This window comes from Spizellomyces punctatus, assembly GCF_000182565.1.
Source record: "Spizellomyces punctatus DAOM BR117 chromosome Unknown supercont1.15, whole genome shotgun sequence".
Classification (NCBI taxonomy): domain Eukaryota; kingdom Fungi; phylum Chytridiomycota; class Chytridiomycetes; order Spizellomycetales; family Spizellomycetaceae; genus Spizellomyces; species Spizellomyces punctatus.
The window spans coordinates 238,697-259,681 of record NW_015971551.1 but is presented as its reverse complement, the minus strand read 5'-3'; the positions used below and the strand labels follow the sequence as shown (position 1 = coordinate 259,681).

Below are 20,985 nucleotides of genomic sequence, written 5' to 3'. Positions count from 1 at the left end.
CCCCCATCTGCCCGAGTGTCCCGTGTCGTGTCGCGTCGCGTCCTGTCTCGCTTACCTCAACGATGACTCGTTCTGGAAGGTGGTTTGTTTGTGTTATCGTTGCATGACCTGAGCCCGTGTGTGTTTTCTCCATCTTTTGTCTTTTCAAACAGCTCACTTGCGCCTTTAGCTACTTGTCACTTTAGATACCTTTTCTTCAGCAAATTACCTCTCTATCGAACAACATGCCCTCTCCTACCACCTTGCTGCGTCCCTTTGTGCAACAAAAGTCTCCTGCCGCGTACGCCTACCAGTATCTCCTCTCCACTCCCCCTCAGTACGAGGAAGACTCATCCAAGAAATGGCCATTAATCCTCTTCCTGCATGGAGCAGGTGAAAGCGCGCGGGGTGGACAAAACGATTTGGAATTTGTTAAAAGACACGGTATTCCCAAACTAGTTACCGCATATGAACTTATCCAAGCGGGAAAGCCTCCGATCGTTCATGTTCCGGACTTGAAAGCCGCTAAAAAGACAGTAGATGAAGAAGAGCCCGATGCTGCCTCACTTCCGGTATGTATCACATTCTTGAGCTTGTACAAGACGCCTATACTGACCCTCTAATACAAAGGTTCCAGAAGAGACTGCCAAGCTTGTGGCGGAGACGTTCATCACTGTTTCACCTCAAGTCGACCTGACCAAAGGATACGGATGGAACGCTCATGTTCTGGAGCACCTATTGAACGAGATTGAGGACACATACCGGGTCGATGCCTCCCGGATCTACGTAACTGGCGTGTCTATGGGAGGGCAAGGAACCTGGAATATTGCACTGCACAATCCTCAGCGGTTTGCTGCGATTGCACCAATTTGTGGAGGTACTGATACCCTTCGGCTTGGATTGATCAAGCACCTACCTGTTTGGGTATTTCACGGGGTGCTGGATAACATCATCCCCATCACGGAAAGCGAGCAGGCTGTGGAAGCGTTACAGGAGCATGGCGGTAAAGTCAAGTACACCAGCTATCCCCGGGCGAAGCATGATAGTTGGACCGAGACGTACAACAATCCTGAAGTCGTAAAGTGGTTTCTGGAGCACAAGAAGGAGCGGAATGTGAAGCGGACTTAGATGCTGGTTAATACCCGCTTTTAATGCTTAATAGGATGAAGAATGCAAATGTGGTGCAATCAGAGTTGGCATTATCCCTTCTTGATCTATTGTAAAAGTGAATGAATCTACCCAGCTCCACCGCCTTTTTGTCGTCCCTTTAAATCCGCCAACAAATTCTTAATCACATCTTCACCACTACCGCCCCCTTCAGCAAAAGGATCCGCCACTATCTTATCATGTAGGACCGAGAAAAAGGGAACATAGGTCAAGAAATCCAGGAAACCCACAGCAGTCTGCTTGGTAGTCCCAGATGCGGCTGCCTCGTCCGACGCCACATTCAGTAATGATGCGACATGTTCTATTGAGTCTGCCGGCAGGCCAGTAGAAAGAAGGAGTATTTTGAGATCCTCATATGTCATTCGCCCGTCCTCAGAAGAGGTGTTGACAGAAAAGAGGTTGCGGTACTGCTTGATATTCCTCTCCAGCTTTTTGAAGTCGGTATCGCTGAAGCTGAGGCGGAGATTCGTACTGCGAGCGAGTATAAATAATGATTAGACTACCTGTCCATAGCCACCAGTAAATATTCACCAAGTAACCTACTCTAGCAGTGTCATTCTCTCCGCCAACGCAGCAATAACACAGAATTCAGATTGATCAATATGATCACCCGCTACAAGTTCAAACACCTTGAATGGCGAAAGATAAGTTGATAATTCACAAGAATACTAACTACAATGAAAGGAAATACCCGGTTGATGTATTCAATCTCCTGTTCTGTGACCCAACCCATTTTTGCCAACTCGGCACCCATTTCTTCGACTGCAACCAAGGTCTTGTCCTTAAAGATTGGTTCAGAGAGAGCTAAATAGCGCGCTTTGCTGTCATCGCCGAGAACGTTCAAGTCTTTGACCATTGCACTCAGGAAGTCCTATCCAAATATTAGATCTAACCGACCCTTGCGAACGGAATGTTTCCATGGTACTCACCTCTTTCGCTTTTTCGCCTTCCAGACCAGCACGGTGTGGCCCGCCTTCTGCAATGCGCTGTCGTCGCATATGCTCAAGGTCTATCTTTGACTGTTACGGAATGTGCAATCATCAAAATCAATCCCATGAATTTTCAACCGATTTAATGTCAGTTCCAAACACATACCGTTCGTCGGACAATACTCTTTCTCGCAGCCAAAGCCACTGATGCTCTCCTCTTCTTGCGCTCATCTTCCCCACCGGAGGCAACACTTACAGGGTCGTTGGAGTTTTGTCGATGCCTACCAAGGTATTGTGACGTCCTTGACGGTATTTTCGGCGTTGATGCAGAGGTTTCAGTGTCTTCTGCTGTTGTGTCGTCGCCTCGGAAAACAACAAATTCGTCCTCCTCCTCCCTGGCCGCTTCTCCGTCTGACCCTGGCTCAATAGGACTGTCGACTTGTTTATTTTTGTTAAGCAGTTGTTGCAGATTTACAGTCACTTGTTTTGGTGGAGTGGGACGGCGAGGTTTATAAGGACGATCCACCACGGAGGACTTTGGCGTGGGTTTGGAACTAGGTGCGGTCTCCATGACTGGTTGAGAAGCTGACACCGCTGGTTGGACCACAGGCTCTGATAATCGCTGTCGGGCAGGTGCAACAACAGAAGGCGGTTGCGGTTCTGTTTCCCATCCAGTCAGCTCCGAATTTGCGTCCAATTCGACATCAGGGAGCTTTGGTATAGCTGGCTTGGTCGCCTCTTCCTGGACATGCGATGGTGGACCAGCCACTATATTTGATGTGTCAGGCTCAGGCGCCGTTTGTACTGGCGAGATGTCTGCATGGGGTGACGACGATATAGGTTGTAATTGAGATTCCGCGACTTGCACCTTTTTCCGTAACTTTCGTCGGACCTTGATAGTGGAGCTTCGCCGGGACGCGGGCTGTGAGGTGGGGAGAGATGTGGGAGTCTCCACTGTATCATTGACTATCGATGGAGCGGGCGGTAGACGTGTGAACCGAGAAAGGCTTTTTTCGCTGACTTGTGAGGGCTTGATGGTCGATTGAGGGATGGGAGGTAACACTCCCGGTGTGACGGTCAGCCGCGCAAGACGGGATGGGGGCTGAAGCTACTGTAAGAAACAAGAAGAAACCTTTGATAAAAGGAACAGGCCCTTACCGCTTTTTGCATCATCAGAAGCATTCTCGGACTGGTCCCGTATAAAGGCACTTTCTTTGTGTACCGATGCGGAAGAAGAGATGCTAGATGATGTCCATTTTTCGATGCGTCGGTGGTCTCAACTGTTTTCATTTCAGTAAAGATACGAAAATACCCTTCCGGTGCAGGGATGCTTGGTGGCACTTTTCCTAGTACAGGAACCCGATGCGGCCTTCGTGTAGCAGATGGTCCTGCAGGCGTTGCTGGTAGGAGGGATAGCTGCGACGCTCGCACCTGCAACGGTCATTAAATCATTAGATACGACCTTTTACACATCCGGAAACTACCGCTGAACTTTACCCATTGCGATGTCTTCTTGTCCAATTTCTTAGTCGGCTCGTATTTTCGTCGCTCTAGTGGCCCGGGTCCCAAGAAGGGATTTTTGTAATTATCTGCAAGCTTTGGGATATCCAAGGGTTTCTTCGGCCTGTCGAGTGGTGACAACACCCGGCGTTTATCTTTCTTCAATAGGCAATCAAGTTGCTGAGAGACCTTACGGCCGCTAGAAATACGGCTCCGTGGTGGGGAAGGTAACGGCGATAATAACCGATCTGATCTTGCTTGAGGTGTCAGACCCAAGCGAAATACAGCAGCAGCAGATGACATGGGCCTGTTGTCGTCATTCTCCCCTTCGTCCAAAATAGTGGTTGATTGCGGAGGATTTCGATGGGCCGAATTGACCAGGCCTCGGTCGGCAAGCATCATCCCAGCGCTGGGACCGTTGCAGCTGTCTCAATGATGGGTTGGAATTGGGTTTGTGGCGTGCATCGACCGGCTGGATATATCGATGATGAATTCACCAGGGATGAATGATCGGGTCCACGAGGCATACCCTCACGGAGAATTTCAGATTTCCTTCGGGACCCTCAGACCACACCCGAGGGGAGGCCTCAGTTGACAGGACACTCAAAGATAACCTAAGTAGACCACAGTGTGACTAGACTACTAACATCAATATCAATGCAATGCAATATAGGAAACAGGTTATATTATGTCTATTGTACATTGTGCATTCAATTGTATTGAGCAGGAAGAATATCAGATCTAATGGGAGGGTGCGACATTAGTCTGGGGACAACGAACAAGAGCTTGCTAAGCTCTCATGAACAGTACTCACGCATGCTGACTGCAATCGCATGTTGTTGATCCTGGTGGATCCTCCAAAGATTGGAAAGCTCAAGATTGAGCGCCGTCTGCGCCTCAGAGGGAAATCCTCATCTACATATCCAGCCCAAGTCAATCTTCTAAGTAACAATCGTGACCACCGTCTCAATTCACCGACTCAACATTCATCGGCAAGTTATCGTCGTCCTCTTGCTATCTGTAGAGCGGAACGCCATACTGCATACCAGAATGTGCCGAAGGAGGCGATGGCGAGTGACACAAGCAGAGAAAATCCAAGACAGCTGCCTGCAACACACAAGAGCCCGATGGCAAGGAATACGGAGCCAAAGATAATGGTGAGACTGGCCCCGATGAATCCCAGAACGGGAAAGAATGCTGCCGCAAAAAGCGTATACACAAACAGCTACAACCATTTATTAGCCCTTTATACCACTTTGACACTGCAGCCTTTAGCAGGCTCCTAACATTATACCTTTAGTAACGGGTTGCCAGCAAGCAACACAGATCCTAGGTAGTAGTATCGCCAGAGATGCTGCATAGATCGCATGTCTGATCCGGTAAACATTCTCTGGCTGGCAGCTTGTGTTCGTTGTATGTAGGATTGAATGTATGGTGGTAGACCGAAGGTGAACATAACTGATATATGAACTCTGTGCAAGTGTGAGGTTACCGCGGGTTAGACTGTGGAGAAGATGATATAGCTAACAATTGGATTGCAGCGGGTTTTCGGAATGTAAAATAAGACTAAAAATAAACATCTTCGGAGAAAACATTCGTTCCTGGGCTACCTGCCTGTCATTGGAGGGTGGTCAAAAGGGCCTGCCCATCGGAACTGGAACACTGATTACGTAATGTGGGGGCGAGACAGCCACCTGCTCGCAGCTCTTCTGAACACTGTAAAGCATACAGCTGTACAACCCACACAGCGAATGCTAAAACATCATCTTGGACGACAACAACCAAAGGTAGCAGAATGGTTCTCAAATTGCGTTCGTATGGAGACTTACTTTTCACAGCTTCCCCGATCTCTCAGGGCTCCCCGTCCCTGGAAGCCAACACCCGCACACATCTTCGCAGTACGCCATGGTTCCCCTGTTTTCCTCATGCCCCGACATGCATATACGACCTCGACCCACTTCCGGTTTGTTAACAAAAGCAAAGCAGACAAGCAATACCTGCTCCAGGAGCGGGAGGTAGCCGAGGAACTATTTCAGGCCACACTTGGAATTTTGCGACAGTATTCTGAGTTTCTCGGGAATCTCAAGGAAGCGAACCCTGCAGCTTACACGGCAGCATCCAAGTATGTCCCGCCTTCGACCATTGGCAAGGTAAAGCGCGCGAATACCTTGTGCATAGTAGCTCTTGGGCTAATGCGCTGTTGAAAAAAGCACGTACGCCATGTTGTCGATCATTTCCGAATTTTGCTGGCCGAAACATCCGAACATGGAGGCCCGCATTCAAAAAATGGAAAGGCTTTGAATGTTAAAAAAATGAATGGGGATGACGTGATGTTCATGAATTACGATGCCAGGCGCCCCGACGTCTGTATAGTCCAGATTGCCAAGATCGTTTTTTGAGCGTACTAAAAGAGTGAATATCCAGGCCGACATAGCGGATGATCCGGATGTAGCTCTGGCAGCGATGGATGAATTGCGACATGATATCTTGCGATTAGCGGCATCGCCCGTTCGCATAGACACCCCTGTGTCTGTCGCCGCAACAGTTGCATCGGATAACGAACGTGATGCACCGTTTCGTTCAAGTATGGGTCGAGAGCTGTGGTTTCTTTGTCACCACGCCATCCACCATATGGCTCTCATCAAATGCATATGCATTGAGGTGCGTTATGTATTATCTCAACCCGTTTCGGATGGTTTGTAACCATGTTCCTCTGTGTTCCCATTATTTTAGCACTCTGTACCAGTATCTGAAAACTTTGGATTATCGCCCTCAACAATCAAGCATACTCAGAATAAATCCCGCTTGTGAATACGATTTGATTATTGTATTATTTTAGATACACTAGATTGTAGCGTTCAATGAACTTTCTCCGTCCTCTTGCTATTCATCACGTGCCCGAAATCACGGGACAGCCTGCCACCGTCGGAGAAGTGCTGACGTGCCTGGGGAAACTTAGGTTGCTTTCCCTTCTCATCCAGTGCCGTCCACTCTACAATATTCCCCTCTAATTTACCTGACCGTACACAATGGCACGACTTACTGTCGTTGGTCCCGCATGCTCCATGTGCTGGTAAGAAGTATTGCATTTGGGTCTCATGAGCTAGCTCTGAAGTCGGTATCCACAACTTACCGCTTCTTTAACGCGCCGCCACTGGTAGTACTATCGTGAGCGCGGTCGGGATTGTATTCTTGGTATGAAAACCCTTGTCGCCATTCACTTTTCTTCCAGAATAGTACTCAAGTTCTCTTTGGCGATGTTCTCTCGCAGCTTCTGATGGGCGCGCTCTTCCACGCTGAAAACGAAGAACTGGTAGATGGCAAAAAAGGCGAGGTGCCATCAGACCCACAACTGGTAGCCAAAGGATGCTATGTAGCGGGGTTCATCTACATGGGTCTTTTTGCGTTCTGCTGGTGTCAGGTAGATGGCTTCGAACTTGAATCCTCGTCAGGTTTCATTTGTTGATCCCGATTTGTTTCTCAGTCTTATCTTAACTCGAAGCAAGCAGCAGAGGAAAGAGGATTTTCTAACATATAATCTAGGTAGAGAACTTTGTGAACTATCTCATGGTCGCTTGCGGAAGACAGGGCATGGAGCGCGTGGCGCGTTTGGGAAAAACATGTAATTCAATGACTATGCTGCCTTATAGGCCTTCACTAGTTGACACACGAAAGCACGATCTCTGACTATTTGGCAGATGCCCAGTTTTCTTGTTCACTCCCGTTGCCTTACCAGATCGCTTTGAACTGGGACCTCTATCTTTATGCAGATCCATTCCTGCTGAGGCCACTAAGATTCGGTACTTGCGTAGATAATTCGGGGCCTTTTCCGCATAGAGGTTATAATCGTTGTAGAGATGAGGTGGGGAAAGTATGATGCTAGACGACTGGCCCTGCTTCCTGGGTACCGAAGGCCTTACTCGGTCTGGTAGCGCTACGATGTCTGTCCACGCATTCCGATGTGTGCAAACGGGACGGATGTTTTCCCTCTTTGTCTGATCCATTTCCGCTCTCCGTTTTTTGTCCATCTCCATTTTCCCCTTCTTCCATGCCTCAAATGCTTGCTGACCCATCTCTCGTCGCTTTTGCTCTTCTTCTTGCCGCTCCCGCTCCTCGCGAATGGCCTTCTCTCCCATGCGTTCTTCCATTTCCTCCTTTGCACGAGCCCACCGCGCTACTTCACGCTGGATACGTTGCTGACGTATCTCTTTTTTATGCTCTTCTTCAGCAAGATCGGCAAGGGCTTTTGCGCGTCTCTCGGCTTCCTGTTTGGATTGACTCTGCATTTGGGCACGTTTGCGTGCTACCCAAGCGGAGACGGCCTTTTGATTTCTTTCAGTGCGCTTAGCGAGGGCTTCTGGGTCTTGGATGGATTCGTTAAGATTTTTCGGTTGAATGAGAGGAGTCTGATGGTGGGCCAAGGATGGAAACGATTTGGAAGCAGTGGAATGGACAGAGGTGTGTGGCGAGATGGGAGATTGAGTTCGATTTTTGCGGGCAAGCCAATCGGCGAAGGCAATTTCGTCTCGCTTAAGATCCAGTTGAGCATACTGTCGTATCACATCTTGTAATGGCTCCCGCCCTCCACTCTCTGTCCCAACCTGCGATACAAAACCTGCACTTGTTTTGGATGTTGATTTTTCTGTGCATATCTCGGGTCGATGCACGGGTAGTGGCACTCGTGACGCTCGTTCTGGCTGCCAGGATCTTGCAAAATTCCCACTCGTTTCCAAATCCTCTACACATAATGGCTGATCTTGATGTTCCATACTGCCAGCATCGTCTTTTGATGCTTCGGCGGACGAGCGACCTTCCAATACAGATAGTTCCTCAAAATCTGATTCGTACGCTGCCGATTTTTCTTCTTTCTGGGCGCATGGGCTTGATGATTTGTGATCCTCCTTTTGCAACTGTTGTGGCTCTGGTATGCCCAAGACTTCAACCGGATCGTCCATTCGGTTAGTTATCTTGAGCATCTCGTTTGCGGTCGGCTCTTCGCCGCACTTTTCCAGTTCGTATGTAAATAATTCACTTCCACCTCCATTTGCGGGTTTCTCGTTTGCTAACTCCATCGATAATCTCCTTGTCAAGGGCAACAGTTGACTCGAAATGCAATGTGGTGGAGGTCATCTGTGCTGAACTGTGGACGATACGCGTCGCGTTCAGGGTGTCGCGTCCCAACGCTCTGTGATGAAAGATGGGGATACCGACATCGACTCCAATAAGCAAGACATACTTCATCTGTCATGCTTTGCCCAAGCCATCATGAAATAGGCATAAGGGTGCTTCCTCTTTGCAAACACTGAAAGTTACTGACAATATTTTCTAGTGCTCGTTGATTTCGCTTAAAACGGTTCTAGAGTTTTTTTTGTTTACGGTCGTTGTATGGACATAATTTTCTATGCATTAAAACCCTCAAAACATGAGTCCATATACCTGTGGGACAATGTAAAATGAGCTATTCTTAGCAACATCAGATAACGAACAGCATGTGTAAAATACCTTGCAGGAACAACGGTTCATGTTCAAATGGAAGATTGGAAACGGCAAGCGCACGATATTTTTATACAAAAACTCGTACACGTTTCCAAAAGCTCTAGTCGCTGTTTCTGTGTTGTTTTGCGGCAGGGACACGGTCACCAAAACTGAACGGTTGCAGAGTATCCATCATGCCAGGGAAGAATCTTTGTCTGGTCGTAACACTGGTTCGACAGTAGGTATTCTACTTTTGAGTTTTGAGGGTTGAAGCAGGAGTTGTACACGCTTGCAAGCCTGTAAAGTATGCATTCGGAGCATTCAAAAGAATGCAATTGCATGGTCGTTGCGCATGAGCATGTCGTGACGGGCAGAGTAATGGCAACACGGACCACACGCTAATCATGTATTTTGCGTACATAAGTGCGGAAACCGACCAGAACGCCCAAGTTCCGCGAGTTCTACAAGGACAATCTGGTAAAAATCGCAGCTGCTGTAGCTAACGCCATTCTGCTCAGTGTTAATCAACGGACCCTGTGCAGATAGTCCCATCAACTCGTGTGGGATGAAGCAAGCTGAATCCCTTGCTTGGAGATTGAAGAAGGAGTCATTCGATCACATTTACACCAGCGATCTTTTGAGAGCGAAACAGGTATGGGACAAGTTGATGAGTCTGGGCCTCGTTGTTGATGCTAAATGTCTACCCGTGCCTGTTTAGACAGCACACGAGATAGCAAAACGTCACCCAACGACTCCTCTATCAAAGGACTATCGCCTGCGCGAACAGGTATGCCATTCATTGGACACGAACGTTGACACGACAAACTATGAATGCCCTGATGGCCCACTTATAGGATTTGGGAGACCTGACAGGATTGCCATGGCCTCAAGCAAAACTGATCTTGAAAGAGGAAGATCGATCTTTTGACGACCACATTGCTGAAAAGGGGGAAGGCAACCGAGAATTCAAGGACCGTGTGGTAGACCTTTACACGGATCTAATCGCCTACCATCTTGTACAACCGCATCAACAGCTGCTGCAAGCAGTGTCCACTGACTCGCTAGGCAATTCAAGCGTAAATGGTGATGAACGCGCAGGATCATCAACACCGGGCCAAGCCGACGGCAGGGAGAAGCCTGCTGCAAACGGGTCCACCGACTCCGTTCGCAGCTCACGCACGCCGAGAATGAGACAAATCAACGTCTTGCTAGTGACCCATGGTGGCTGGATCCAACGTATGATGGAGCACCTGATCGAAGAGCTCAATTTCCAGCTCGATTGTGACCTCCTCAATGGATTTCCCAAGAATACGGCTGTGTATCGGTTCGTGATCAACAAGGTATTCAAACCGGATGGGGACTATGAATGGGAAGGTCGTGTCAAATTGATGAACTGTGTCGCACATTTGGCCGGAATGGCCAAACGTGAGACTCCGAATGCTAGCCCAGCAGTGTCGAGGACGTCAAGTCCTGCTCAAAGTCCTGTTATGCTGAGGAAGGCGAGAATGGCGAATGGGTCTAATGCGTCAGGCTTGGCCTTCAACCGGAAAGGGTTTCCACAAATCTTTTACCAGCACAAAATGGGCGGAATCGCTCCCCCGCAACCAGCACCGACGGAGAGAATGAAAACATTGGGCTGGTAGCGTAGCAAGTATTAGATATCATTGTGTGAAATCATGAAGCTCGTGCTCTGTTTAGTAGGCGTGTGAGGGTGTGGAAACCGCGACTTGTTCAGTTTATCTCATAGCTGTAGACTTAAATAAGACTTCCCGTTTGCTAAAATATACCAGGGGTCTATTTCCAGACTTTGTTTTTTGGATGTCCGAGTGCAAACATGCTTTTCCTCACTTGTTACGCTTAATGTAGTATGATCCAAAAGGACACGAAGGATCGACCAGGGGATCCACGTCGGGGTTTGGACACGTATTACGTTGACCTTCACATTCAGCTAATCTCTCAAGACTTGGAACAATGCCAACATCAGTGATACCTACACCAAAGATTATTTCAGCAGCAGCTCGTAGTCTAGTCGTGGAATGGGAAACTCAAGATGAAGTCGAACAGACTGGCACATATCAGCTCTCGCGTGGGGAAGAAGCAGACCCTGAACTTTTAGTCGTTTACGAAGGAAGTGATACCAACGTGGAGATCCATGATTTGAAGCCAGAGACAAGATATAGGATTAAGCTGCGTGTCAGGGAGAGTCCGGAGCTCGGTGGCGACTGGAGCAAGGAATATGCTGAGATCGAGGGCAGAACGACAGGTCGGTGGATGGAATAAGTTGTTGAGCAATCGAGTACTTGTCAACTTTGTCCCGCTAGATGAGACCCTTTCGGCACGCCTTACAAATCAGCTCTTTCGTGCTGTTGGAAATAATGATGCTGAAGCTATCCGACGAATTACCTCCGACCATGGAAAGGAAGTTAGCCTAGAGATGAGGGATCGATTTGGCAAAACTATGCTTATGGTAGACATGATGTGTCCCATTTATGCACGATGTATGGTCTCATAATGTCCTTGTAGAACGCTTGTCAAAGCGCCTCACGGGGCGTTGTGGAAGCCCTGCTCAAAGCCGGAGCTTCTGACACCGCGACCACGCGCTCTGGAAAAACGCCTCTCAGTCTCGCAGCTACCTATGGGAACCTCCGCGCTGTAGAGGCTCTGCTAGACCGTTCAACGGAGACTCTGGACAGCCAAGATCTGGGCGGTTCCACGCCTCTGATGTGGGCGGCGGAGAACGCAACATCCAAGCACCCACATGGTGTGGCTATCGTTGAGCTACTCCTTGATAAGGGGGCAAGTGTTAATATTGAGGACGCGCGACAGCAAACCGCACTAGACCGCCTGTGCGCAACATCAGGGAGTATCAGTGCCGCAAGAGCCATGTTGGAGAAAGGAGCCAGAATCATCACGGAGGTGGACAAGCACAACAATGTACATATGACAACCTTGATGTCAGCCGCCCTAAATGGTCATAGAGATCTGTGCGTGGAGCTTATGGATAGATGGGGAGTAGATCCAAGAGCAAGGACGGAATTTGGGAACTGCTATTAAATTTGCAGAGCAAGGAGGACATACCGACGTGGCTCATGCCATTAATGAAAGAATCAAAAGATGGGAGGAAGATGAAAATCGCTGATGCTATCTTTACGCAGACTTTTATGCTCAAATATGCATTGATATATCTAAATGCAAAAGATATAAATATCGCCAAAATCGCATCCAAATCCCATGTCCGTTTCTACTGTTACTTTGAGTCCAATGCATGGCAAACATTCGAATGAAAATAAAGAACAATCCAATAGCGGTTTGACATGCACGTGTTATAGAATAATCCATCAATTCAGTTGCCCCGCCCAGCAATTTTCAGGTTGTTTGACGTTCTTCTTTGCAGTTTGATTTCATTTCTTTCCGCATGCTGAGAACGCACTTTTCTCCACAATGGCTGCCTCACCTGACGCCGCAGAGCAGACGACCCTTACTGACCAGACTCCATTCCTACGCTCCCAGTCCACGAACCCTACTACGTCCCACCGCACTCCCCCTCCGGTCTCAGACGTCTCAAGACAACCGAGCAGTGTCTCGCCCATGACAGCTCATCGTCGAGCGTCCTACTTTAACTTCACAGACCCCAATGCAGCAGCAGCAGCATCTTTTTCGGCGGACTTGGAGTACACACTTACTACTGGCCCAGGGCTTTTAACTCCGCAATCTGGCTCTGGAAACGAAGCGAGTCAAAGAGGCGACGACACCACGGAGACGTTGAGGATGCCTCGTATATCAACGGAGCAGCAGATTCGGAATGGTGATGAATCACACGGACTTGAAGAGGCTTGGTTTGCTCCGCAGGCAGTATCCTCGCCATTCCCTTTCGATGACGACGAAGAGTCCCATGCGACTGGATCTACTCAGTCGCTGAATGCAGGGCGTCCTCTACTTGCACGGAGTGTGACTGCCGACCCGCGTCTTGAATTAAGCGAACCCCAGCGGAAAGGTGTTCTCTCAAGCTTTCGATCACGACGACTTCCGACCGACGAGACAGTCGAGCCATCGATTTCCCAGGCAGCGACCAGACGCAAGAGCAAGAAATCGTCCAAAGGGGAACTTGGGCAATCTGTTCAGGAGATCCGAGTAGGTGAAACGCCAAGAGAGTCGGTGTCAACTCGCCAAGAATCCGCCGTATATGACGGCGACGATGTATGTGTCCGCTCGCCTGTTGGATACGGACTGGATTTTGAAGCAATCGGCGATGTATTGGGGTCCGCGCAAGCTCTTCCCCAAGGCAAAGATCGGAAGAAAAGTTTGGTAAGATATTGATTGTGTGTTCTCTTTGCACTGCGTTTGACCTGACGCACTTCACTCGTTTTCGTTAATAGTATCAGGAGGAATCTTCACCGCGCTTTGTGTTTTATTCTCAGAAGACCGGGATAGTTCGCGGTCAGTCGTTGGACAGTCTCACGCTCCCTAGTGGAGGTGGGCCTATTTCTGAAATCCTACGTTCGGGACCGTTCTGGATAGACGTGACGGATCCCAGCCATACTGAGATGGTGACATTCAGCAAGGTTGGTGCTATGTTGCAAGTCACCGCTTTCCGGATATAAGGAAACTTCTTTTTCCATGAGTAATTGTGATGCTGCGAAGAAGAAGCTGATCAGATTTTTCCCCGTAGCTGTTTGGTATTCATCCCTTGACAACCGAGGACATTCAGACCGAGGAGACACGTGAAAAATGCGAGATATTTATCAATTATTCGTTTATATGTATACGGACATTCGACCAGAACCAATACAGTGTGACGTTCATGCAGCCGATTAATGTGTACATTGTGATTTTCAGGGAATGTGTTTTGTCGGTGAGTAGCATGCATATATCTTGTTTTGATGCTTAAGCTAATTGCCGAATCGTCTTTCTTCAGTTCCATTGCAAGCCGATAGACCATATAAACAACGTTTTAAAACGCATTGAACAACTGAAGTCATACGGTCTTAATATTACTCCAGGTAATACCAAACGTCTGCTATATTCAATTCGGGTGCCCTCTGACAATACCCTGTTGTAATTGATAGACTGGATAAACTACGCGCTGATTGACGATATTACGGACACATTTATGCCTCTCCTCCGGTTTATCGAGTTGGAAGTCGACTCTATTGACGATTTGGTACTCATTCTCAAGGAATCTGAGCAGAGTGATATGCTGCGGCGAATTGGGCATGCGCGCAAAAAGGTAATGCAGATGTTACGTCTGCTGAGCACTAAGGCGGAGGTATTACGGACGATTATCAAGCGGTGTGGTGAGAGGCTACCAGCTGATAGTGAGACGTCACTGTATTTGGGAGACATACAAGGTAAATTGAAATCGAGGAAGCATTTTATATGCAAATTCTAAGAAACTAACTCAATGTGCAGATCATGTGATTACAATGGTGCAAAACTTGTCCCACTACGAGAAGACCTTAGCAAGGTCCCATTCCAATTACCTGGCCCAGATTTCCATTGAAATTACTCAAGCCTCGAACCGAACAAATGATGTTGTGATGAAAATGACGGCCATGGCTAGTATTTTGTTGCCGTTGAACGTTGTAACTGGTTAGTTGTTGATCTCAGATGATTTGTACCCGCAATTTTTTAATAGTGAACTTCATCATAGGGCTCTTTGGTATGAATGTAACAGTACCTGGTGAACAAACGGGCACCCTCCACTGGTTCATTGGGATTGTGGTCTTTATGGTAGTCATCGCGACATTTGTGTACTGGTGGGCGCGAAAGTATAAGCTTGTCTGATGGGACATTCTTTACGATTTTGTATTGGTTTTTGTGCATAACCATCCCCAATTCATCACTTAGTAAGCGGGGGGATCGCACTTTTACTTATTTACAAGTGCTCAATTTTGGATATGATTTACCATACACAGTGAACAGCTATGTTAAAAAAAATACAATGAGACGGCCTTATCCATCAGCGGTTGACTCTCCAATACTCAGTCATGAGCGTAAGCAATGCAAAATCCGCCCGCTCACAGTACGGCTTCCATAAATGTTGGAAAACTCACACAGGCCATCGCAAACATCAATGCGTCCCACGTTCAGGGTATTCCGCCTCACCCTCCCCAAGTCTCTTCGTAACCACATCCATCCCTGTCCCACTGACCACCCTTGATCACCAACTTATCAATGGTGAGCCTAGCAACCTGAATCCACAAGTCATTCTCAGGTCCGTACATCTCCTCGGCAATCTTCAAAGTTCTGATCACTTTTGGTACATGCAGATCCTCGCTCTCATGAGCATAGTGTACAATTTGCTCCCACGTTTTCAGTGCGGGTGAGTTCTTGACAGGTAGAGCTAGTAGTAGTGTAGGCTGCACCGGTGGACGACCACGCGCGATGTAGAAGGTTAGGCAGATGGTGAAATGGGCGTGGAGTAGATCTCGGGAAGCATCGATACTGAGGTGGGGGAGAAGGTGCCTTGTCGCGAGAGTTGCTGTCAACAAGTGGAGGAGAAAAAAGTCCAGCCTTGGGGATGCTGGGTGACCTGGACGCAAGCCGGTCGAGGCATACAAATCGGTGGTGGTATGAAAAAGTGTGTGAAGAGCATCTTGGATGCCGGCTGGTGTTTCTAATCAAAAAAGCAAGTGATGACATGTAAGCGATTGCAATTCACTTAGCATTATATGTCTGTGATGTATACCTTCAATCGTCCATAGATTAGCGTACTCTGCAATGACCTCTGCACATTTCTGAATCGTGGCAGCCGTTTTATCATCATTTTCAACAGTGACCAAGCCATCCAACCGAGGATCCTTTCGCAGTGTGTCAAAGAACTCCACTATGCGTTTCGTATTGTACTTCGAGTGTGATGCTGGTTGATTTAGTTCCGAATGTTTTCGACTTGCGTCAAGAACGGGTTTCATTTTAGGTTGATGAGTGCAAGCCTCCGCCAGCCCTTCAGCTGTTACCAGTGGCGACGAGAACTCGACGCCAAAACCGATATGGATGAGAGGATGTAAAAGTCCACTCAGTACGGAAGGTATCAAGACTGGGTCAAACGCATACTTGACGGTCGTTGGAATAATTCCGTCCCGTTGAACTAGGTGGTCAAAGAATTTGAGATAATTGGGATAGTATCTATTATGAGAGCGTTATCAACATCGATTCTTTAAGGTATAGGAGTAGATCAGATTAATGGCTTACCTTCTGATACCAATGTAATCTCTCCAGTTCTTCTCGTTCAGCACAATATTCTCCACGGGTTCACCCAATTTCTCCAAGTCGGGATCTTCCAATGACCATTCCCTATTTAATCTTTGTTCACTTGCACCCAAGGCAAATTGTGACAAAAGTGTATGAGGAAAGTGATTGTGCAATCCCCCCGCAAAGTACATGTGGTGTTCATTGTGATTCCTTTCAAGTAAGGAGGTGACTAGGGGAGTGAGGGGCCGCGCAGAAGTCGGGGCAGTCGCCGTCAACATGGTCATCTGGTGAAGTTTAATCTTTTTGGAAGCAGAAGCCGTAACCCCTTGTAAAGAGCGCTTAATGGGGGGCGCGGTGCGAGTGGTCGCGAGCATTGACCCAATTCGACACAGAGGAAGTCGGCATGCAACAAGTACTCACTTGGGACGTGTCACTAAGCTTGCCGATCATGGCTCAGCACTGAGCCGCCCAAAGTGTCGATATACAGCAGAGTATCTACGTATTAGTTTGAAAATGCAGAGTATCTACGCACTAGCATGTACAATAAGCTTATATACAAGAGGGTTTGTCTATCCCCCGAATCAGCCGATTAAGTGAATCACAGAATCATGGTAATAACTCCACGCTAAACCCTCAACGATCAACCCTTCATCCACAGCTCCCCTTGAAGATCCCGCTCCCAGTCGCTTCTCAATGGCTCTAACCACCGGAACAGAGAGGCTATTTAGGAGCTGCTGCAAGTCACAAGACAAGCTGGATATGGCACCTACCGGGCGCCATGGCAGTTCGCATCTGTGATCGCATCTCAAACCAGTCATCATCGCTTCTTTGCCAGTTCATGCCCTCGCTGTCATCGAGTTCTCCGTAACGTGAAGATCGCTGTGCCGCCCATCGGCTTATAATCGGAATATTCAGAGACGCAAGCAATTCCCGTCCACAGCATGTGTCCGCACCAAGATAGCAGACAAACGCCAGCATGAGAAGCGCAAATAGTAGGAAAAGGAAGATAACAAGCGCTTCCGACATTTGCGTTGGCGGTAAGTGAATGGGCACGGTTTCCGCAAAGCAATGTTCACCAGATCTTTGCAATCCTGCGAATGGAACACCCCGCAGGACATGTGATCGGATGACCAATTATCGGACATGAACCTGACACACGTCAAACTAGCCGTCTTTTGGTCTTTTGACACGTCCAGCCTAGCTTTTCTCTCCTCGCTTTCCAATCAACAAGGGATTAGCATTGCTTACTTCAAAAAAGTCAAAGGTTGTATCTGTGACATTGTGTTCTGCCATTGAAGAGCAGAGAGCTTCTCGTCTCGACTGGGATACATCTGACGCGTGTTTGCAGCCGCTCTTCGGACATCTCTTAACGCTTCTCTCGCTTGCCCGCGCGTTCTCCGGTCCAGCTACGAAATTCTCCATTCGATCTATACAAGCAACTCTTTACAGATCGGATCACTGTCGTGCTCAACAGGCATGCTTTCCGTCTTCCTTCAGCCGGTTCTTCCCGCCAGGGAGCGCGTCTACCAACAAATAGTCAAAAGTGCTCCTTACGGTCTCCGTCTTCTCCAGACTAGTGCTGTTCGTTCGACCGGCACTGGTATGTAACCGATCTGATCACAATGCGCAGAGATTCATGTTCGGCTTGATTGACATAAATATGCTTTCCATGGTCAGCTCCCTCTCCGGTTACATTGGCAAAGAGGAAGCTGAAAGCTCTTCCTAAGCCGTCGGTTACCCCTCCCAAAAAGCCAATTCCCGCGTACTTTCTCTTTTCAAGCGCTCAAATCCAAACACTCTCCAAAGACCCTGCCTTTGCCAACAAGGATTATCGCGCCAAGTTGACCGCCATTAGCAGAGAGGTCTCTTCGAGGTGGGAACGCTTGCCGGAATCCGAAAAGAAGGTATAAACATATGTCCCGTTACCATACTCCCGTTTGTTCGACCATATCTAACCTCCCCTTTAAAAGCAATATCATGCCCAGGCAGAAAAGGCGAAGGCTCAATACGAGCGTGATTACAAGAATTATCTTGACAAAAGAACGCCGACAGATGTTCTTTTGGAAAAAAAGGCCTATAGACTGAAGAAGTCCATCAAACCAGACAGGGTGACCGCGAAGCCCGCACGGGATGCAAAGGCTCCGAAGGCGCCCCTTACCTCGTTTGCCAGGTTCTTTAAGGATGTGTACTCGATGAGTCCTTCGAAGCAGGAGGAAGTGCTTGGTCGGAGCGCCGCTGGCCTACCTCCCCATGAGGCCAGCAAATTGGTTGCAGCTGCGTATAAACGTTTGCCTGAGAGCGAGAAAAAGGTATAGACATGAATGGTATGATTTTTCATGGTGTTCCCGCTGCTGATCAGCGCCCCAATCACAGAAATATCAAACTGCGTATGCCACCGAAGCGGAAGCATACAAGAAGAAAATAGCTGCCTATAGGCAGTCCAATGGAATCGATGCAGCTCGTGCTAACCTGGAAAAGGCCATCCGAGCCAATTCCGCAAAGAAGGTCCCAAAGAAAACGGTGGCGCTCCGTCCAGTAGTAAAGAAGACCATTGCAAGGGCAAAGTCTGTACGTGGGATTTTGGCCCCCAAGGGCAAGAAGGTTGCTACAAAAGCAGCTGCCACCGCGAAATCTGTTGCAAAAAAAATTCAATCCATCACGCGCAAGATGACGGAATGAAGGACTGAGATGCATAGCAGAATATGGGAACTGTCTAATTCTGTGTTCCCTCTTGTGTATATGACCGAAGTAAAAGAAATGTGTACACTGGTGCAAAAATAAAGTGGATATCTCCATACACTTCAATCGTCCATCCAAAAACGCGTCTCGCGTCAGTTTCGCGTAAACCTGATCATGGCCGAGTCAAGTAAACCTCCAGGCAGCGAACTGCTAGCCTTTGTCCACGCCAATAGTTCCATAATCGATTCCAATTCCGTCCCTAACCTATGCCCGTCACCAAAGTCTGCAATTCGATGCACAAGACGAGAACAATGGCCGTGTATTGAGCGAGTACTTGAGCGGCGGAGTGCCACTTGCGGAAAACCTCGACGGAGGAAGAGTTGCTGGCAGCGGCAAGAAGAGGGTCACACTGTGAGCCTCGTGAGGAACGTGCAAGGGATTGACTTTGAAGAGAAATCCCATAATGTGATACATTCACAACGACAGAACGTTTTAGAAAGGTCCGACAATGCATCCCATCACGGCATACAGGAGCCAGGTTTGCGAATACGAAGGAAAAACTCAATCGGGAGTGACGAGCATGGGAAGCCGCTGGGGTTCAAAAATCAGGCAGGAAACATGAAGGGACAGCGTTACTTTGGAAGTCCTAGTCCTCCTGGGCGACCACATCCACCAGACAATTCAAGGAAAATGGAACAGCGCACACCACAGCCCCCACAACCAAATGTGGATAGAGCGAAATGGCACAAGCGCATGGAGACAAAACGAGTAATATCAATGCTCTATAAAAAATCCTTCAGCTCATCATCCTCTGATGAATGTGATGACGATGATGGTTTTGATGAGTTGGATGATACAGCAGCGCCCATCCATCTGCCACTCATAAAACATTGGATCGCCAAGCACCAGTCGACCATTATTAGCATGGAGGGTGTTGGCGAGTTTATAAGGCAGTACCGTGTCTGGTGAGTGTATTGATAACGATTTCTTGTCTTTCATACACCCGTTCCACTGACGGCAATGATCGAATTGGCTCAACAGGCGAATGGCTGCCATCTGTCTTGTGCATTGGCAAAAGTTCCTAGACAAGTCTACCACACTGTAACAGCACTCCAATGAGATTGAACTGCGAATATGTACAAATGGGCAACAGGAAACAGGCTCTATGTACGGTTTGGCTGGGACTTTTCATCGTCATTGGCAATATCGGCCATATAGCCGTCAATGACATCTCGCATGATCTATTTAAACATGAAATTATATGAGAATCCCTGTTGCTGCTAGCATCTGAGGGTGTACATCTTATGACTACCTCTCGCAATGATCGTTTGTTTCTCCCTTTCGTCCGGTAAGCTTTTCGACGTCGTTTGATGGGGTCGCCTTGAAGATGCTTCGGAAGGTACCTAGTCAATGGTTGCTGTATAGCTGTACTATCCTCCGATTGTCGTTGCCCAACGAGTGGTGTGGAAGGCTCCCCTAGCTGGTCATACGACCTTTTCGGGTTTCCTAACCCAGTCTGCGCTGCGTCTAAACAAGCGAGCATTATATAAAAGCAGTTGTATCGGCATGAAAGAAAAACAAGACAAGTTCAAACCTTCCACCCTACGCAGATCTGTATTGTGCTCAGATACTCTGTCCTAATGAAATAACATGGCAGTCCAATAAAGATAAAGACCACTGCACGTTAATGAACATTCCTGAACGGTCCACAGTATCGACCCACTCACCGAGGGCTTCGCCTTACACCTCTCAACATGTCGCTCCAAGAACTTTTGGGGCACACGATGAGAGAGAACATAAGGACATGATACAAGGTGTTTGCTACGCTAAGAGTTATTCATAAGGATTGCGAGTCTTAAAAGAGTGCAAGGAGTTGCATATCCTACAGTTGTGTATTCCTCGATCTGGTCGAAAGAGCATCCCAGTGACGTGACAATGTCCACGAGTGTTTCGTGAGCACTGTGTAGCTCCGATCTGATGCTGTCGAGGGGGGTATTTCCTAGAAGAGTTACAGAAGAATCTGACGCCGGCATGAAAGATCCGGGCAAGTCGGTCGACATTTGTG

The 20,985-nt window shown here is 48.1% G+C and overlaps 13 protein-coding genes across 13 annotated transcripts; 7 read left to right on the top strand and 6 right to left on the bottom strand.

Annotated features, from left to right (window-relative positions):
* Nucleotides 1–97: 97 nt before the first annotated feature.
* On the top strand, nucleotides 98–1,232 carry SPPG_07295 (dienelactone hydrolase). Its single transcript, XM_016755458.1, has 2 exons — nucleotides 98–551; nucleotides 610–1,232. Exons 1-2 carry the CDS (start codon nucleotides 225–227, stop codon nucleotides 1,105–1,107), a joined length of 825 nt encoding a protein of 274 aa, XP_016605409.1. The 5' UTR covers nucleotides 98–224; the 3' UTR covers nucleotides 1,108–1,232.
* On the bottom strand, nucleotides 1,167–3,974 carry SPPG_07294 (uncharacterized protein; the record flags this gene model as incomplete). The annotated part of the gene is made up of 7 exons (XM_016755457.1): nucleotides 1,167–1,617; nucleotides 1,690–1,775; nucleotides 1,838–2,017; nucleotides 2,076–2,165; nucleotides 2,242–3,177; nucleotides 3,234–3,506; nucleotides 3,573–3,974. The coding sequence occupies 7 exons, from the start codon at nucleotides 3,972–3,974 to the stop codon at nucleotides 1,215–1,217; spliced, it is 2,370 nt and encodes a 789-aa protein (XP_016605408.1). The 3' UTR covers nucleotides 1,167–1,214.
* A 230-nt stretch (nucleotides 3,975–4,204) lies between these two features.
* On the bottom strand, nucleotides 4,205–5,186 carry SPPG_09460 (uncharacterized protein). Its single transcript, XM_016757626.1, has 3 exons — nucleotides 4,870–5,186; nucleotides 4,390–4,800; nucleotides 4,205–4,316 (listed from the first exon to the last, which is right to left on the bottom strand). The coding sequence occupies exons 1-2, from the start codon at nucleotides 5,029–5,031 to the stop codon at nucleotides 4,573–4,575; spliced, it is 390 nt and encodes a 129-aa protein (XP_016605407.1). The 5' UTR covers nucleotides 5,032–5,186; the 3' UTR covers nucleotides 4,205–4,316; nucleotides 4,390–4,572.
* A 112-nt stretch (nucleotides 5,187–5,298) lies between these two features.
* On the top strand, nucleotides 5,299–6,459 carry SPPG_07293 (uncharacterized protein). Its single transcript, XM_016755456.1, has 5 exons — nucleotides 5,299–5,362; nucleotides 5,414–5,725; nucleotides 5,786–5,938; nucleotides 6,000–6,236; nucleotides 6,309–6,459. Exons 1-5 carry the CDS (start codon nucleotides 5,327–5,329, stop codon nucleotides 6,384–6,386), a joined length of 816 nt encoding a protein of 271 aa, XP_016605406.1. The 5' UTR covers nucleotides 5,299–5,326; the 3' UTR covers nucleotides 6,387–6,459.
* Nucleotides 6,460–7,180: 721 nt separating this feature from the next.
* SPPG_07292 (uncharacterized protein) lies at nucleotides 7,181–8,882 on the bottom strand. Its single transcript, XM_016755455.1, has one exon. It carries the CDS (start codon nucleotides 8,645–8,647, stop codon nucleotides 7,220–7,222), a length of 1,428 nt encoding a protein of 475 aa, XP_016605405.1. The 5' UTR covers nucleotides 8,648–8,882; the 3' UTR covers nucleotides 7,181–7,219.
* On the top strand, nucleotides 8,695–10,855 carry SPPG_07291 (uncharacterized protein). The gene is made up of 5 exons (XM_016755454.1): nucleotides 8,695–9,288; nucleotides 9,475–9,527; nucleotides 9,593–9,702; nucleotides 9,769–9,837; nucleotides 9,905–10,855. The coding sequence occupies exons 1-5, from the start codon at nucleotides 9,245–9,247 to the stop codon at nucleotides 10,691–10,693; spliced, it is 1,065 nt and encodes a 354-aa protein (XP_016605404.1). The 5' UTR covers nucleotides 8,695–9,244; the 3' UTR covers nucleotides 10,694–10,855.
* A 78-nt stretch (nucleotides 10,856–10,933) lies between these two features.
* On the top strand, nucleotides 10,934–12,270 carry SPPG_07290 (uncharacterized protein). The gene is made up of 3 exons (XM_016755453.1): nucleotides 10,934–11,313; nucleotides 11,372–11,517; nucleotides 11,574–12,270. The coding sequence occupies exons 1-3, from the start codon at nucleotides 11,022–11,024 to the stop codon at nucleotides 12,102–12,104; spliced, it is 969 nt and encodes a 322-aa protein (XP_016605403.1). The 5' UTR covers nucleotides 10,934–11,021; the 3' UTR covers nucleotides 12,105–12,270.
* A 152-nt stretch (nucleotides 12,271–12,422) lies between these two features.
* Nucleotides 12,423–15,023, top strand: SPPG_07289 (uncharacterized protein). Its single transcript, XM_016755452.1, has 7 exons — nucleotides 12,423–13,355; nucleotides 13,427–13,612; nucleotides 13,720–13,902; nucleotides 13,966–14,050; nucleotides 14,117–14,398; nucleotides 14,460–14,639; nucleotides 14,701–15,023. Exons 1-7 carry the CDS (start codon nucleotides 12,492–12,494, stop codon nucleotides 14,832–14,834), a joined length of 1,914 nt encoding a protein of 637 aa, XP_016605402.1. The 5' UTR covers nucleotides 12,423–12,491; the 3' UTR covers nucleotides 14,835–15,023.
* Nucleotides 15,024–15,151: 128 nt separating this feature from the next.
* SPPG_07288 (uncharacterized protein) lies at nucleotides 15,152–16,615 on the bottom strand (the record flags this gene model as incomplete). Its single annotated transcript, XM_016755451.1, has 3 exons — nucleotides 15,152–15,666; nucleotides 15,739–16,175; nucleotides 16,242–16,615. 3 exons carry the CDS (start codon nucleotides 16,613–16,615, stop codon nucleotides 15,152–15,154), a joined length of 1,326 nt encoding a protein of 441 aa, XP_016605401.1.
* A 266-nt stretch (nucleotides 16,616–16,881) lies between these two features.
* Nucleotides 16,882–17,267, bottom strand: SPPG_07287 (uncharacterized protein; the record flags this gene model as incomplete). Its single annotated transcript, XM_016755450.1, has 2 exons — nucleotides 16,882–16,940; nucleotides 17,012–17,267. The coding sequence occupies 2 exons, from the start codon at nucleotides 17,265–17,267 to the stop codon at nucleotides 16,882–16,884; spliced, it is 315 nt and encodes a 104-aa protein (XP_016605400.1).
* Nucleotides 17,192–19,040, top strand: SPPG_09459 (uncharacterized protein). Its single transcript, XM_016757625.1, has 5 exons — nucleotides 17,192–17,505; nucleotides 17,590–17,841; nucleotides 17,919–18,145; nucleotides 18,212–18,550; nucleotides 18,615–19,040. The coding sequence occupies exons 1-5, from the start codon at nucleotides 17,385–17,387 to the stop codon at nucleotides 18,918–18,920; spliced, it is 1,245 nt and encodes a 414-aa protein (XP_016605399.1). The 5' UTR covers nucleotides 17,192–17,384; the 3' UTR covers nucleotides 18,921–19,040.
* Nucleotides 19,041–19,081: 41 nt separating this feature from the next.
* Nucleotides 19,082–20,226, top strand: SPPG_09458 (uncharacterized protein). The gene is made up of 2 exons (XM_016757624.1): nucleotides 19,082–19,885; nucleotides 19,962–20,226. The coding sequence occupies exons 1-2, from the start codon at nucleotides 19,095–19,097 to the stop codon at nucleotides 20,023–20,025; spliced, it is 855 nt and encodes a 284-aa protein (XP_016605398.1). The 5' UTR covers nucleotides 19,082–19,094; the 3' UTR covers nucleotides 20,026–20,226.
* On the bottom strand, nucleotides 19,913–20,984 carry SPPG_07285 (uncharacterized protein). Its single transcript, XM_016755449.1, has 5 exons — nucleotides 20,807–20,984; nucleotides 20,648–20,746; nucleotides 20,515–20,557; nucleotides 20,233–20,447; nucleotides 19,913–20,161 (listed from the first exon to the last, which is right to left on the bottom strand). Exons 1-5 carry the CDS (start codon nucleotides 20,978–20,980, stop codon nucleotides 20,084–20,086), a joined length of 609 nt encoding a protein of 202 aa, XP_016605397.1. The 5' UTR covers nucleotides 20,981–20,984; the 3' UTR covers nucleotides 19,913–20,083.
* Nucleotide 20,985: the final 1 nt, after the last annotated feature.

Coding starts and splice junctions, on each gene's coding strand:
- SPPG_07289 (XM_016755452.1), top strand. CDS start 12,492: ATGGCTGCCTCACCTGACGCCGCAGAGCAGACGACCCTTACTGACCAG. Junction 13,356..13,426: donor AAGATCGGAAGAAAAGTTTG/GTAAGATATTGA, acceptor TTTCGTTAATAG/TATCAGGAGGAATCTTCACC. Junction 14,399..14,459: donor GTATTTGGGAGACATACAAG/GTAAATTGAAAT, acceptor CTCAATGTGCAG/ATCATGTGATTACAATGGTG.
- SPPG_07292 (XM_016755455.1), bottom strand. CDS start 8,647: ATGGAGTTAGCAAACGAGAAACCCGCAAATGGAGGTGGAAGTGAATTA.
- SPPG_09459 (XM_016757625.1), top strand. CDS start 17,385: ATGAACCTGACACACGTCAAACTAGCCGTCTTTTGGTCTTTTGACACG. Junction 18,146..18,211: donor TGCCGGAATCCGAAAAGAAG/GTATAAACATAT, acceptor CCCCTTTAAAAG/CAATATCATGCCCAGGCAGA. Junction 18,551..18,614: donor TGCCTGAGAGCGAGAAAAAG/GTATAGACATGA, acceptor CCCCAATCACAG/AAATATCAAACTGCGTATGC.
- SPPG_07290 (XM_016755453.1), top strand. CDS start 11,022: ATGCCAACATCAGTGATACCTACACCAAAGATTATTTCAGCAGCAGCT. Junction 11,314..11,371: donor GATCGAGGGCAGAACGACAG/GTCGGTGGATGG, acceptor TTGTCCCGCTAG/ATGAGACCCTTTCGGCACGC. Junction 11,518..11,573: donor TTGGCAAAACTATGCTTATG/GTAGACATGATG, acceptor ATGTCCTTGTAG/AACGCTTGTCAAAGCGCCTC.
- SPPG_07291 (XM_016755454.1), top strand. CDS start 9,245: ATGCCAGGGAAGAATCTTTGTCTGGTCGTAACACTGGTTCGACA. Junction 9,528..9,592: donor AGTTCTACAAGGACAATCTG/GTAAAAATCGCA, acceptor GACCCTGTGCAG/ATAGTCCCATCAACTCGTGT. Junction 9,703..9,768: donor ATCTTTTGAGAGCGAAACAG/GTATGGGACAAG, acceptor GTGCCTGTTTAG/ACAGCACACGAGATAGCAAA.
- SPPG_07285 (XM_016755449.1), bottom strand. CDS start 20,980: ATGTCGACCGACTTGCCCGGATCTTTCATGCCGGCGTCAGATTCTTCT. Junction 20,747..20,806: donor AGATCGAGGAATACACAACT/GTAGGATATGCA, acceptor AATAACTCTTAG/CGTAGCAAACACCTTGTATC. Junction 20,162..20,232: donor ACAAACGATCATTGCGAGAG/GTAGTCATAAGA, acceptor ATGTTTAAATAG/ATCATGCGAGATGTCATTGA.
- SPPG_09460 (XM_016757626.1), bottom strand. CDS start 5,031: ATGTTCACCTTCGGTCTACCACCATACATTCAATCCTACATACAACGA. Junction 4,801..4,869: donor CTGGCAACCCGTTACTAAAG/GTATAATGTTAG, acceptor AAATGGTTGTAG/CTGTTTGTGTATACGCTTTT.
- SPPG_07293 (XM_016755456.1), top strand. CDS start 5,327: ATGCTAAAACATCATCTTGGACGACAACAACCAAAG. Junction 5,726..5,785: donor CGCCTTCGACCATTGGCAAG/GTAAAGCGCGCG, acceptor TGTTGAAAAAAG/CACGTACGCCATGTTGTCGA. Junction 5,939..5,999: donor ACGATGCCAGGCGCCCCGAC/GTCTGTATAGTC, acceptor GTGAATATCCAG/GCCGACATAGCGGATGATCC.
- SPPG_09458 (XM_016757624.1), top strand. CDS start 19,095: ATGGCCGAGTCAAGTAAACCTCCAGGCAGCGAACTGCTAGCCTTTGTC. Junction 19,886..19,961: donor ATAAGGCAGTACCGTGTCTG/GTGAGTGTATTG, acceptor TTGGCTCAACAG/GCGAATGGCTGCCATCTGTC.
- SPPG_07295 (XM_016755458.1), top strand. CDS start 225: ATGCCCTCTCCTACCACCTTGCTGCGTCCCTTTGTGCAACAAAAGTCT. Junction 552..609: donor CCGATGCTGCCTCACTTCCG/GTATGTATCACA, acceptor TCTAATACAAAG/GTTCCAGAAGAGACTGCCAA.